The 15,353-nt window shown below is 39.2% G+C and overlaps 1 protein-coding gene across 4 annotated transcripts in view; it reads right to left on the bottom strand.

The window, feature by feature from the left end:
• USP22 (ubiquitin specific peptidase 22) overlaps nucleotides 1-15,353 on the bottom strand; it is a 111,949-nt gene that overhangs the window by 23,562 nt on the left and 73,034 nt on the right. For all 4 annotated transcript variants that reach the window (XM_087731689.1, XM_087731688.1, XM_087731690.1 and 1 more), the window contains one exon: nucleotides 4,053-4,222. In XM_087731689.1, the coding sequence (XP_087587815.1) occupies nucleotides 4,053-4,222 (170 nt within the window). The remainder of the gene's footprint in view (nucleotides 1-4,052; nucleotides 4,223-15,353) is intronic.

Raw genomic sequence — 15,353 nt, 5'->3', positions numbered from 1 at the left:
TTCTTTTTTTGCACTTTAACATTTGCTCTTGGAGTCCAAACGGAAGTATCTATAGGAGATTTAGAGGACTCTAGGCTTTGTATTTTGCATTATTGTTACCAAAAACATACAGATACCAGTCAGGTTTAAAAAACAAACAAACAAAACAACAAACAAAAAAACCACACACACCCCCCGGCCCAAACCAAAACCCACAACAAAACACCACCACACACATCTGCACCTCTTTCTCCTCCTCCTGCCAAAAACACGTGCGTGGAAGTCTTCCAACTACGTGAACAAACAGATACATTTGATCTATCCTGCATACGTATCAACTAAACAGTCTCCAAGCTTTGTAATCAAGAATTTACAGGCATAAATCCTGTCCCAGGCTCCAGTCCAATTTGAGAAGGTAAAACCTCCTCTTAGACATTGGTTCTCAATTAAGACTTCTGAAAATTTAAAATGGATAAATAAAAAGAACACCTACTGGAGGTTTCCCAACAAAGAGCAATGGTTCAAGGAGTCAGAAAAATCATTTTGCTTGCACACATTCTGTATGTTCTATACTTATTTTGGATGAAAGATTTTACTAAATTGGCACAAACTATGTATTTTCCATTAGAAAATGCAAGGCCTCTGTCTATGTAAAGAGCCTTAACTACTTTTTCTCCCTTGAACCTTTGTTCTAAGTTATTATATACGTAAGCCATTTCAACAGCGTACCATCTTAAGGTATCAAAGCCATAAATCATCCCAGTCTTTCTCCTTTTTGTTCTCACTTCTCAACTCTCCACGTAGTTGTGCTGTGCACTTTGATAGGCTCATGAGGATGAGTAATGATGGGAATAAAGAAGGGTTTGTTCTTTACACTTCTGAGTGGATGTACTGCACTCTGCTATATTCCCAGGTATTCTTGCTATTCCAGTCACAGAGTACACCGAGATACAGATCCGCTAATCCTACCATCCTGAACGGTCATTCTGTAAAGGATTTAGAGAAACCTTAGGGTGTGGACCATCTTAGAAAGTAATTCTCATGGACGAAGCAAGACTAAAACACGAATACCAGTAGGTAAGACGTAGTGCACAAACCCTTTCAGCCAAAAGGCTCAATGAACCGATTCTGTGTGTTCTATCTTCCCTCTGTCCAGTTTCACCACTATCTGTTATTCCCAAATCCTCTTCATTCCTTTTCTTACGTGGTGTTAAATCATTTCATGATTCTATTGATAAATACGTTTCAAGTAGCACAAATGAGAATGTTAATTGATGCAGTCAGATATTTTTAAAACAAACAGAGATTCAATGCTTGGCATATTCACAACAAAAGCCACCAGGAAAAAAACTCAATTCTAAGAACCATCTGATACTTGTTACTCACCATCAACCTACTTCAAGGTAGAAGAACTTTGTAGCTTCCTATTTATCACAGAGAAATGATGCAACCTACATAACTAAACGTTCTTAAACAAAAAATAGGGACAAGTGTTTTCTGTTTAAGAAGCAAAACAGCAAAACTTCCTTATTTATGTATAGTATGTTTCATTTCATGTTCGAAACAGCCTCTTTTTCTCCTGGAGAGTTCTTACTGGCATGCATTCACCAGATCCCCTGGCATTCCATTTGCCTAAGATCACACCTTCAGAAAAGAAGGGTGGAGGGGAGATGAAGTTAACCCTTGCCCTGATCGTTTGTCACTGGGTAAAATGCCTTGGGTAACTACATCAGTTAATCCCAGTGGGAAAGCTACGTAAAAACACGACAGAACCTGAACCAAAGTTTCCCTGGTAATTCAATTACAAAGGAATTCTTAACCATAGCACTGAAATCTCCACTGGTTAGCTTTCCTTCATTCAGACCTCATCTCTGCAAAGACAGCGTAGCAATCTTCATCATAACCACTGCATATAGTTGGGACATGAGAGATAACCAGTCTGCTCCAAAAATGCAAGATTTTGGTTTTAATTCTGAATGTAGAGAAATTAAAACTCCCTGTGAAACAGAATTTTACAATGAGTGCTGACAGAGCTATAAACATAACATGGTATTTACTGCTTGCAAGTTAAGATATACTGAGTTGGTTACAGACACTACAGTTTTGCTTGTGGAGGACTAAGCTCTAGTTTTACTTCAGGGTGGTTGAGTCACTTTTTGTTGTCCTCCCACAGCACACAGCTGCTGTATTTCAACGTGAAATAAGGACACTGACTACTGTAGTGCTGTCTTCACAGTCTGGTATGACAGATATGGCTCTTCCCTCATTCATATACCCTCATGTCTCAGAACATTAATTATTAGAACTAATGAAAGTGTAGGCATGCATTTTGATTGGGGAAAGTGAAGGCTGATATTCCCAAAGTTGTGTGTGAAATTAAACTTGATTACAAATGAAACTAATGCAAATGCTGCATTTAAGCCCCATTTTGGGTAACAGCTTGTTCTTTGTTACATGCTTGTACATAGTCTAGCAAAAGGCATCCTAGGCCATCAACAGGGCTCCACATACAAAAATGGAAATAAAAATCATTACCTAGACAGTCTTGGTCTTTCCTCCATCCCCTCAATCTGTAATGTAATACTCATTTCCCCTTTCCCAAGGGATTTATTAAAAATGCATGTGTGTAAACAGAATGCAGTGATATTCATCGGAATGAGACTTTATACCACAATTTGATGAAAGGATATCAAGATTATAATATGACTTTTTTTAAATAAGCAAATAGGTTTCTATATTAACAGTGTACAGAAACTGGTAGTTCTATACCATGACTGATTTTTTTTTATCTAGGCAGGGTGATATTTCCCCATTTAACCGCACATCTGGTTTCAATAATCCTACAGCTGCTACCTATTGGTATGCCTGCCTTTTGTTTTTACCTCCTTTCCTGACAGGCTCAAGAATAATTGAACAATAAATTAAAAAAAAAAATAACAAGTATAACATACAACTAATGACTGATAAGCAGCAGGAAAAGTTGCAAATTCACGAGTGCTGAGTATGAGCAGAAAACAACTTTGTACTGGAATGGCTAAGGGGGACTTTACCTTCCACATATGTTTAACTCACCTGCAAAGACCAAAAAGAATCATCTCTGGTGAAAAAGGTACAGAAGTAAAATCAAATTGAAAATCACAAGATAAAGGTAAAGCTATTTTAGGTTGGTCTCGGTTTGAACAAACTTCCGTGACAGCATATACGCAAGAGGCATGCTCTGCATACAGACATCTCCAGCTATGTTAAATGCTCTGTGACAGCACATAACTATAGCTTTTGGGGGGGGTTTGGTTGGGGTTTTTTTGGTTTTGTTTTTACTTACTAAGAAAGCAGATCTCACTGAGGAAAAGGTACAGGACTGGATTTGTTTGTTTGTTTTTAAAGACTCATCTTAAAACTAGAAGCCCATGTCTAGCCATACAGCACAGACTAGACCTACAGAGAAAGGCACACTGCAAAGCCAGTCACTGCAGAAAGGAAGAGTAGCTCGTACATGGAAGGTACAAACTGTACCAACACATTCACTTTTCTACATCCTCCTGGCCGTTAATGGTTTTTCACATAAGAGAGGATAACAAAGATTCTTCTCCCTGTTAGAAAGCACTGAATTGAGATCTTTAAAATATTTATACAGACCTACATAATCCACTGCCTTAAACCACAAGGCTATATACCATTGCTTTATTCTCACTCCCATTATCACCCAAAGAGCCTGTGACATATTTTCCAGTTACAACTTGCACCTTTAACTAAAGCACACATTCAGCTTTAAGACTAAAGACTTGCAGATCAGTCTCAGAAGAGCAGGCAGCACTGTATTTCCAATACCAGCTTTGCCTAAACAAGGGTGACTTAAGAATAGGAATTAAAAAGGCCAATAGTTTCTTTTTCAGCAGTTGGGTATTTTTGACAGTAGGGTCTCACTCAGTCTTTACCACTCTGTTTTGCCACACCTTGAGGGAAAACGTAATTTGCATTTCCTTTGTATTTGCAAATAGAACACAATCCCTTTTGGAGTAAGAAACAGCCAACATCTGTGGAAAGGCAATGCTATTGTGGCAAACAGCACTCACCTCCTGAAAAAGCGTAGACATTTCACAGACCAGACATGAGCTGGGGCTTTGCATTTCACATTTGTGCCTGTCGGAGAGGAAGAAATCTCGCAGCAGTGGAGTGTGGGTAAGTGCCTGGACAATACAGTTCATAAAACATGTGTTCCCAAGATTGATTAGCCCTCGTAGACCTATAAAGACAGAAGGGGGAGGGGAGGCATAAGCATTATCAAGTTAACAAAATGGTATATTTGCATTTTTATACAGTTTTCACAATAGTGCTACAGATTTACTGTATATGCAGAGCTCCAAGTATACAGTTTTATATTGTTTTAGGTAGGCTATTGGTTTTGATGTACTCAAGGCACAAGCTGCCACGAGCTTTCTGACCTGCACTAGGATTTGTTTTTTTAAATTCTCAGAAGAAAGGAAACCTCGAAGTACAGCAACACCAATAGCATTATTTTGCAATGGCTGTTTTGCCATACATCACCAAAACGTGCCCCCTCCCCAAGCTGATACCAAAGTGTCATGACAACAACTGGTTAAGTCACTATAGCAGGAACCAATACATTTAAATAAATCAATAAATAAGTTTTCAGATAGTTTAAAAGGCTTTCCCTCATGCAGGTCACAAAGCCAGAATAAGGTTTTTGTACTGTTATAATGCAACAATCATCTAAGACAGGCAGCAAAGGAAACAGCCTTGAGAAAACAAAGTCAGGCTGTGACATCCAATGCAGACTTAGCATATCCTTTTTTTGTACAAAACCTGAGATCCAAACAAGACAACCTTAAGGAGGAACTCTGAACAATCCTAGTTCCACACTTGTTTTAGCTAAGTTAAACATTAATCTACAGTATACATCAAAAAATTCAACTTGGCATAAGAGGATTCATCACACCTTAAGTCAAACGTTCAGTAATGCCCAGAGACGATTTCTTGTGCTTGGAAACCAAGATGCTTAAAGGAAAGCTCTTTTGTTGCACAACAGAGGAGAGGTTAGGAGTGGGGAAAGCTTTTCAGTCATTTGCAGTCTAAGTGAGAAGAAAAACATGCTCAAATCCTTGAGTATTCTTCCAAAATGTTAACATAATACCACCATACAGGAGTGCTAAACGAGAAGAGCATCAGGTGGACAAGAATGCTTATTTGTAATCAAAAACTTACTTTGAAACAAGATAAAATGCACTGATAGATACAATTCTGGCATTAATTTAAAATTAGCATAGTCCTCTTCTGCAATATAAATGGGATTACTACACAAACGGTGAACGAAAAAACAGGATTACTTGACAGAGAACGAAGAATTTCCTTGCCATACCATGGGGAAAAAAAAGTACCAGCTGGCAATGCTGTGGTAATTAAAAATGGTGCAGTTCCCTTGCAGTACACCAGATAGTGCTCAAAGGGCTCTTTAGCATCTTTCAGCCGGAGGAGGTGTGGTCCAGTTGCTATGTTACCAGAGAGAAACAGCACTACATCAGCTTGAACCGCATACTGAGCTGTAGGCGATGGACAGAGAGCCCTCTTAAATTTTCCTTCCTGTATCTAATGCAATACAGTCCTCCTTCCAACAGCTTCCTGTTGCTTCTGTTTACTCAAAGTGCAGGACACAGTTTCTCATTATATTATAGTAACTTCTACTGGGCAGAAAGCTTATTGCAATTATTTGCTTTATTTTCAGGCTGGGAGGCAACAAGTGTATGCACAACATTAGCAAAGTGTTAAATAGTTAATTTGTTGTAGCAGCTTGAAATATGGTGTGATGCTTCACTTTGTACACAATCCTATTTCAATCCCCAGTCTACATGTCTATGCAAACAATGTCACAACAGAAAGGTGATCATACTGTGCAAGTGGAGAAATGTTTGGTCGGTACATCTTGCCTACCTCTCCACTGTATTTTCCATTTAAAACCTACTGTTTTTATTTAAAATCACAGACTGTGCAAACAGAAGCCTGTAAGGCTCCCTGGACGTGCCTGAGATGCACCAGCGTATTTTGAGAAGCAGAAGAGTGTCTCCCTGCTTCTCTCTGGAAAACCCGGTCCCTCTGGTTACCGCCGGAATTCAAAGTCAGCCTGCACAGCGCAGAAGACTACTGGAAAACCGGTAGTACATCTAGAGGCTCACCCTATCACTTTTTGATATCTAATCGAGCAATCACAAGTAAAAGCAAACACATAAAGGCAGCTTTTTGGAATCATTTATTAAGCATCATTTATTACATGCCTGTGGCTGGACCTTCTTTCCCTGTGACCACAAGAATCAAATCTTCCTCAAAGTTGCCACCAGAAGATGAGTTACAGGCATCAAACTCGGAAGGCTCTCTTGGTTTATTGTACTTGCTTGGTCTGTTGGTGTCAGTTTTTCATAGGTCTAAATGGAGTGCTTCATATGCTATGACTTCACTTGAATGAACCGAGACAAAGCAACCTGCAAAACAGACAAGGCTGAAACGTGAATACTCCAAACCCTAATAAAAATAAGAAAACGGTGTATGTAGCAAAACATGAGAACTTACTTGGCTGAAAAGGGAAAAATGTAAAGGCGCATACATCAGTCTTATCCTTGAGACAGCAATGACTGCAGCTGCTACACTGTCTCATAAACTGATGTTTGAAATAAAACAGGTATGATGCACTGAACTTCAGCTAAGATACTGCGTAACTAATTGCAGCATCTTGGAAAACATTGAAATGTGACGTATGTAAACTAAAGAGCTGACAGAACTCAGAACAAGACATGCCCTTGTGCTTAACTTCTATGGGAAAAAACGAGTTTTGTTGGGAAGAAAAATAGCTAAAAAAAATTAAAGCCTATAGAGCATTCTGGCCAATAAAATATTAAGAACGTAAAAGACTTGTGTCTGCCACACCTATTTCCTCCCCATTAATAAAGCCTGGCAATATTTAACTGTAATAGTCAAGCATTGCAACATGTGGGTCATAAATTAACAGAAAAATAATGTGCCAAAACCTCAAATGCAGCAGTCCACTTTTGCTAGCATCAACAGTTGTCTCCACTAGCATCTAATCAGTGGACAGTATTTGTACAGAGGAGTGGGCTGTCTAAGGACTGCCAACAGGATCCAACCTCTAAGTAATAAAGCTGCAGTACTTTGCAGACTTCTGCTATGCTTCATAGTATTATCTTTATTTCTGTTTCTTGTGAACTGTTTCTGAAATGCGTAAGAGCAACCAGTGAGATACTTAATACATTCTATACATAGATGTGTGCTCTTGTGGTAAGTTAGTTAGCAGAAAAGCACTGTTATACTTCTGAACCTTGCTGATGTAAATGTAAATATTGGAATAAATTAATATTGCTGTCAAGACAATAATTGTCATGTATGGTATAATCATAAAAAAGAAAATACCCTTTAATCATCATGCATGGTGTACAACCACTACTCTCATTCTGTCACGTGCTGGGCAGGCACAGTGTGACCAAGGCAGCAAGAAATCTACTTCTGTGATGCCTTGAGCACAGGTAAACCCATCTGGGAAGTTCTTTTTACATTTGCTCTCAAAACTAGGTTCTAAGCAACTGGCTTACCTTTGTCAGCTTCAGTTCTTCAATCTTCTTCCAATAATGGGTTTTGTTTTTTCAGATGTTCAAAGTAGTAGATCTGCAATACTGGGCAACAACGCTTGTTGTGATACAGGGAGATCTAGAACACTGGTTCTGCAAGTCCACCCACGCAGGCGAGATGAAAACACCAAAACAAGATAAGGCAATTCCACTTCTCTGTGAAATGCAACTGTACAGCTATTAAAGGTGGGGAAGCGGGGAAACGCGAGGACCACACATGAATACAAAATACAGAAAAACCAATCAGGTGCCTGTCTTGCTCTCCTGGAAGAGCTTCTGTTTGTCTCTAAAACTAGTCTTCATGCTGTGATGGGAAAGACAGGAGACAAACCAGTCTGAACAAATATTACCACACCGAAACTGTGATTTATTTGAATGAAAGTTCTGGAAGTAAGAACATATAATGCAACTTTGTGAGACAATCAGGAAATCATTCAGATGCACTAAAGCACAGCCAGCTTGAGATCCTTTTTACATCAAACACAGGTCGGCAACACCTTAGAGCAATTTTTTGTCCCCCACCCCCAGCCCTCCCAGTTCCCCATCTGGTGTTGATGCTTCCCTGAAGCTCCACCAGACAGTATCAGAAATCAGTGCAAGCTGAGGAAGTGCTCACTGAAATATTTAAAGAGAGTTCAACTTAATCCTTGGAAACAAAGGGTGTAGCACAGCAATGAAGATTTCTAGAACAATTTTGGGTTTTCATCCTATGTTCATCAACAGGAACTGCAACATCATTTAAGAGCATCTTTCTGAAAATGTATTTCAAGGGAGAAGTGCCCTACTTCTTAGCACCTAAAACTAAAACCAAATTCTATCTCAGCTCTCAAGTTTCAGGTGCAGACCACACCATACATTACCAGAATCTATCTGTTACAAACACTGGCCGCAGCCAGGCCAATACACTCCTGTTCCACTTGCGTGCCAGAAGCAGCATAGTTTTGCTAATAGGGTTAGTGACAGCAATTATTCTCAAAAGATAATACCTTTTAAAAGAAACAAAAAACCTATTCATTTCAGAAAGCAGCAGCATGCAGATGCATGAAATTAAAAGTCTGCACAGGAAAAAGCATGGCATTCTGTGACACTAATGATCATGTGAGTTATCAAAAGAGAACCATGCAGTTTTAGTGAATTTATTCCACACCACTTCAGCTGAAGCATCCTTTCTCAGTAGCTGCGTGAAACCCACATGTAGCTGCAGAAGCAGAAATACTTAGTTGAATGTATCAGAAAAGTTTTTTTTCAGAGGATTTTACAGAACATTTTTTACAAACTTACTGATGACACAGTCAGGTATTAAATTATTTCGACAACAGTTTAAGAAAAAGCTACATAAACTTTTGCTGCAGCCAAGTTACATGAAAAAATTTCAACCACATGATCTTAAAAACTAACTTCATAATTCAACGTCTCTGCCATGAGAAAACACACAGCATGAAATCTACCATAAAAGAAAAGGGGGGGGATAGGGAGGAGAGTGTTTGAGCGCAATCTGAGTTTCCAAAAACGTGTAAGTTGTATTCTTTAAATTCAAACATATAGCTTTGCTTTAGAATTTGTAAAGAATGAATTTCTTTTCCTTTGTTTATTCCTAAAAGGTACAAGCAAACCGTTTGACCACATTAAGTTCATATTTTAATAGGAGAATTTTGACATAAAATTCTCAAAAGCTGTCTTGAAATTCACCAGAATTCTGCCAACCACATCTTGCACTTTATCCACCACTTCTAAGATACAAGGCAAAAGCATGTATTTATTCCTTCAGTAATAAGCCACCACATTTAGGTATTATGCCTTCTTTACATTGCAGAAAGGGACCAAGACAGAACCTGGGAGGTTTGTTTGGCTGATTTTTAAACACTGCAAAAATAATATTCAAAAATAACACAGACCACAAATAGCTTTGATAAAGAACACAGAAGGATGGAAAACATTTATGTGACCTGGTACATGGCTGAACTGAAACACCTGTCAGCAACTACACTGTCATGTTTTGCTAGGAGGAAGCCTGCAGCAACCAGGAGGGCTTTGGTTCCAGTGCCTGTTAAAAGGAGCATATACAGAACAGCAGTGTAGGAAAATGCTGGGGGATTTCCCCACCCCCTTTCACATATATTTAAGAGTTAATAAAAATGCCCACATGATATTCTGTTGTTTTTTAGGCTACATCAGCAGTACCGCTTCAGGAAGATGCAGTGAATTTGAGAAAAGAATTTAAGCAAGAAAGTTCTGCAAGTACAAACTCTGAAACATCTATAAAATTCAGAGTATGGTCAAAACCTACTAAAAATAACCCTGAAACAAATACACTCTGCCTAGAAGCAAGTTAAAGGCTGGATCTGCAGAGCAATGATTTTGCAGCAAGTTACATACTTTCACATCATTTGCCATTCAAGTGGAATGAAGGTGGTCTCTCAGGACCCCAGGTCTAAGACCATACAGTCAGCAACAGCAGTGCAGGAGAACTTTCAACTTTGTGGTGAGAGCCTTTTAGGCAGTCATAGGTAGACTTGCAGTCTTACTGCTGGTGAGAGGATACTTCACCAGACACTGACATTAAACCCTGAACAGAGTTCCTTCAGTAAGTCAAGTCATCTTTGTCAGATGTTGGGTTTTGGGTTTTTTTGTTTTTTTTTTTTTTTTTATGATATACTTTTGACACCACCACCCCGCCAAAAATCAGTTACTAGTGGGCCTGCCAAATACCTACAATAGGAGTAAGCTACTGCAGTGCTGGTTAACGTAGCTTATGTTCAAGAAAGCCTGTACAATGGCAAAACTATTCTGTCAATCCAAAAGGATTTCCAAAAAGGGTAAAAATTTAGGAGATACAAAATGCAGAAGAAACTTGATAAAGAAAATGCATAATGCTAAAATAATGTGAACCACTCAAGATGAGCAGTTATAAACCGCTGAGTTGCAAGCAAGATGACAGACATTTCAAGAGGCTAAGCTTGAAAACACTGTGCATCCCTACACTAAACCTTTCTCTGTTTTATGTAATCACCAAGCTACAAAAAAAAAAAAACCCTCACTAAACAGAAAAGGTACTAGGAAGAGAAAATGGATATGTGGCTTTGGAAGACTAGACTAAAACAATTCAGTTAAATGAATGAAAAAGATGTGGTGAGATCCAGATACAGAAAAATAATGAACAAACCACAAAAATGTTCTAGGAGCTCCCATAACAAGAGCAAACCCAGTAACATTAAAGAACACCACAAAGATGATGAGACCACCCCCTTTGAGCAGCGCTGAGCAGCAAGATCAGGGACACTAAGGCTGCAGCTCCAGGCTTCTTATCATTGCATCTCCTCGTTGCCCTGATCCTCTCTCATCTAGCAGGCTTATCACCTCGACTTCCCACTGAAACTGCCTTCCCAAGTCACCACGGGCTCCTCCTCACCAAATGCGTCCTGCTCTGTCCTGCAGCTCACCGGCATAAGGATGTTACAAACTAGACTGCTTATTACCACCCTTTTCCGCAGTACTTAAGGATCCCCAGCAGATAAGTTGGGGCAACTGCTTGAGTAAGTGCTCTCCAAACTGATTCATTGATTCAGATTGGTTAATCAGTAAATCCTTTTTAAACAGAGTATTTTTGACAGAAACAGTTAGCAAGGGATTACATGACAGATCAAAGAAATTAAGATGAACACTCAAAACAATAATCTTTCCTCTTTGGTTTACTGCTGAACCAGGTGAAAATGTGCTGAAGTTCCCCTGTGTCTATTTTTCTGATTTGGCTCCTTTTCTCCAGTTATTCAAGGTTGCCAGGTTAGTCATTGCTCATTTTGAATCACTGTAAACCTCTTCCGAAACAAACCACTTGTCTTGAGATATACCACTACCACCACCCACCCCCTCTCGCAGCCCCCTCAAGCTATTCAATCACCAAGAGGCACAACCTGGAGAACTTCACTCACTCTTCTGCTCTACCTGACTTTTCAGCAAAAAGGTTTTTAAATCACAAGTCAGAAGAGAGTTCTAGAGCAGTATTTCTTAACATATAAAAAGAGATTTGTGATACGTATTTTCCATTTTTCTACATATGTTATATTCAATATATTAATATAAATATTTTCCTATAGTATTCCACTATCTAAAAATACCTATTAAATATCACGTATATATGTGTGTGCATCAAGATTCATAGGCCACATCAAATCCTGCAGTTTTGGGAGGTTGGGAGCATGACAGAGTACATTGTAATTAGATTATGTTGTTATACGAATTTGGATTTCTTTTTCCTGTTTTAATTACAAATACTTTCATTTGGCACTGACAGGAGTCAAATAAAAAGCCAGCCCCTTCCGTCCAGAAGCCCTAACAGACCACACATGCACTCCGGTGCAGTTGGACGACACAGTCTTTAGTTTAAATATCTGACCTGCGCACACATCATTTGGGGGAACTGTAAGTTAAGTCCATTCTGTAGAGTGCTGGGATTAGAGCAGAAAATAAATTTATCTGTATTTATTGCCACTGCTTACCCGATCCAAACACACAAGAAGAACAAGGTGGGTTTTTTTCCTTACACATACTGACCTAATGTTCGCATGTTCCCCTGCCCCCTTCTGGGAAACTCTAACATGAGAGCCAAGGTGCAGAAGAAAACTAATTTAAAACATGGAGGACACAAAACAGAACCAGTCGGTATAAGACTACGAAGAACAACTCCTGTTAATACAGAGAAAATAAATTATAGGACTATTTAGATACATTGCATTATGCATTGCACCATAAACTACAACTTTACCTACCCCTACACATACAGAAAGGCAATTACTTCAGAAAAGGCTTTCTGGAAGGAAAAAAAGAATGTTTCTTAGGAAAAAGAAATATTTGCATTCTAAATGAAAACCCGTCTTTAACCTTCCAATTTCTGGCAAAAGGATTCTGGATCACTGCATTTTTTGCATTAAAAATAACATTTTTTCCATTATTAAAATAACAGATTGCTCAATAGAAAAAAGTTTGCTTATGTGTACAAAAGGAAACTGTCCTTGACTTTGTTTTCAGTTGAAAATCCTGGAGTCCAGCTACAAAAGATGGTACACCAGCAGAAAGAAGTATAGGCCATGACGGCACATGTATAGCAAAATCATTAACTGTTGAACGAAACAGAATATAGTAAGTATTCCTCCTTGTATGCACCACCAGCACCAGAAGACAAAGACTGTTTAGATGGATTAATCACCCAAACCCAGAAAGTTCTCAGTTTTGGTATGTCACTGCTCTACAGAGTAACTGGAATTCATTCTCATTACTGATCTGTTTACCTATTAACACAACTTTACCCAGAGGCAAAGATGGGTTGGTCGGTCCATTGAAAGAAATCAACCAGACACAGTTTGCTCTATAGCTGAGTAACTGACAACTCAAAAAACAACAACAAAAAAACCCCACAAAAATGGGAAATATATCCCATGCACTGAATGCAAGTTGTGATCTTAACTAGATGCTCTGCCATTTACTTATTTTTCTTAAGGTACTCATTACTGGTCAAGGGTGGTTTTGCTTTTAGAAAAGAGGGTAATCTGAAAGGTGGGGAATTAACTAAGTAGTTCAAAAAAAACCAAAAACAACACGTCAGTTCATATTTCCCAGTTTTGCTGTCTGTAAGAAAAATCTCACGTTAAGTGTTACGACTTAAATGCAACACTTAAATGCATGCTCAAGTACTTCATTCAGGTTCACGTGACAGCTCGAAGCCTTTTTTTTCCCGGTAATTTCTGGCATGTTTGTGTGCAACTGGGCAGTTCTGGAGTGACCTCAACGTTCACAGGAGACTTTCCAGATTTATCCTTTTTTATGTTGTGCTAGGATTGCCATTCAAAAGTCATTGTTTATCTTCTTTTTCTCCCTTAAAATATCCAAAACCCCATGAAACATTACCAATAGGTAACAACCTATCTACATTAAACTGTCAGGATATATGCACAGTGATGTTTGTAGCATCTGTTCAGCAGTAGAGGCGAACATATTTTCTATCATGTCTATAAGGATGATCTAGTTCATCCACACCAAAATGTAAGAACAGCAGCACTGGTTCTATACAGGCAAGATTAAGTAGCCCAGACCAAGTAAATGCCCAGATTAAGTAGCCCAGACCAAGAAAAAACATTCTTTATGCAACCAGATTTAGTGCCTCTGTGCTGCATTCCCCAGTCCTTCTTGGAAGGCTCATTACCTTGGGCACAGTGCCACGTGAACATGTTCATACTGTTTACAGACCCACGCTGACACTGCGCACATTCATGCTGCTCCGAGCCTAAGCTGAATTTGCATTGACTTTGTATGGATTGAGACACCAATAACGTTTTTCCAGCATTTAGTTCGTCCCCATCCCTCTTAGTTAATGGGGAATTGATTGCATTCACTATTTTTATTCAATAGCTTCAGGGACATCACATAATATATACTTACAGAAGGGACAAACTACATCAAGATAGTGCAAACGTAACTGGAAGACAGAATAATAATTCAAGAGCAACTTGTTAAATGGGAGAAACTATCTGAAATCAATTAAATTCAATAAAAACAATTGTGAAGTAGGAAACAAGAAAAATTAAGTGGACAAACACAAAATAAGGAGCAATGGCTACAGCAACTCAACCTAAATGACTTAATACTGTGCTATAGTTCTGAGACAAACAGCATTTTGAAACTCAAAAGGAATATGAGAAGGCCTGAAAGGTAGTTATTCTGCCCTGGTGACAGGAAAACCCCAGCTGGATGATATCTGGAATTGAGCACCCACTTTAAAAGATATCTGTGCAAACTGGGGAAGAGTCAAAAGCATGAATGAAAATTTGCCTGAAATTAATATTTGAGATTGGAGAAACAACTGAAGAACCCACTGGTTGAGTGAGTTAATTAAAAAAAAGATAGTGCTGATGGAGGAACAGCCAGGCTGACAATTTTCAAGTATGTTACAGGCCACTGCAAAGAGGACTGTAATTAACTCTTGTGGCCTACCAAAGCTATAATAAAAGACGACTAAGCTCAAAAGAAGTGAAATTTAATTAGATATTAAAAATAATTGTCTCACAGTTAGAAAACATTGCAACAAGGGAGTTTGGGACTCCCAGCTGTTGGAGTGGTTCCAAAAGCAGCTCTGCCAGCCATCACGAATGGCCCAGTACATTGACCCTGACTCAGAAGAGGTGTGTAACGCCCCCTCCACTTTTTCATCCCATGACCATTCACACATCCAGATTAATATTACAGCATGATACAAAACACAGGAGCCAGCTTTGACAGGGAGGGAGAAGGTGAGGACATTTTCACACGACAGCTAAGCCCATCTAACACCTCGCTGATGCCAAAAGGGATGCTCCCCTTGCACTGAGCTGGCATCTGCTTGACTCCACGGTGAAACAGTTCACCTTGCCCATCTGACAGAAAACAGTCTCACCTTGAGGGGATGAACTCATCACTTGCAAACAGTGATGAGTCTTTCACCCATTTGAGCAGGTTCACACAGCTCACAGTGGGTCAGGACAAAAGGCCAGTGCCAGAATGAGGGAGGGATGCAGGAACCGTTGGTCTCTCTGAGACAGCCAGCCCTTGTATCCCCTCTACTATAACAAACTTCCAGCGCAGGCAGCAAAACAGCCATAGTCCTAATGCCTGTATCCTTAATTCCTACCACACAGCTCTGGAAAACAAAATTAACTGCCCTGCTGCCACTCAGGAAGGGATGGAGAACAGGTAACA

This window comes from Nipponia nippon, unplaced genomic scaffold (genome assembly GCF_047370975.1).
Source record: "Nipponia nippon isolate SJK-2023a ecotype South Korea unplaced genomic scaffold, ASM4737097v1 scaffold_5, whole genome shotgun sequence".
Lineage (NCBI taxonomy): Eukaryota > Metazoa > Chordata > Aves > Pelecaniformes > Threskiornithidae > Nipponia > Nipponia nippon.
This window is presented reverse-complemented; position numbering and strand designations above follow the sequence as displayed.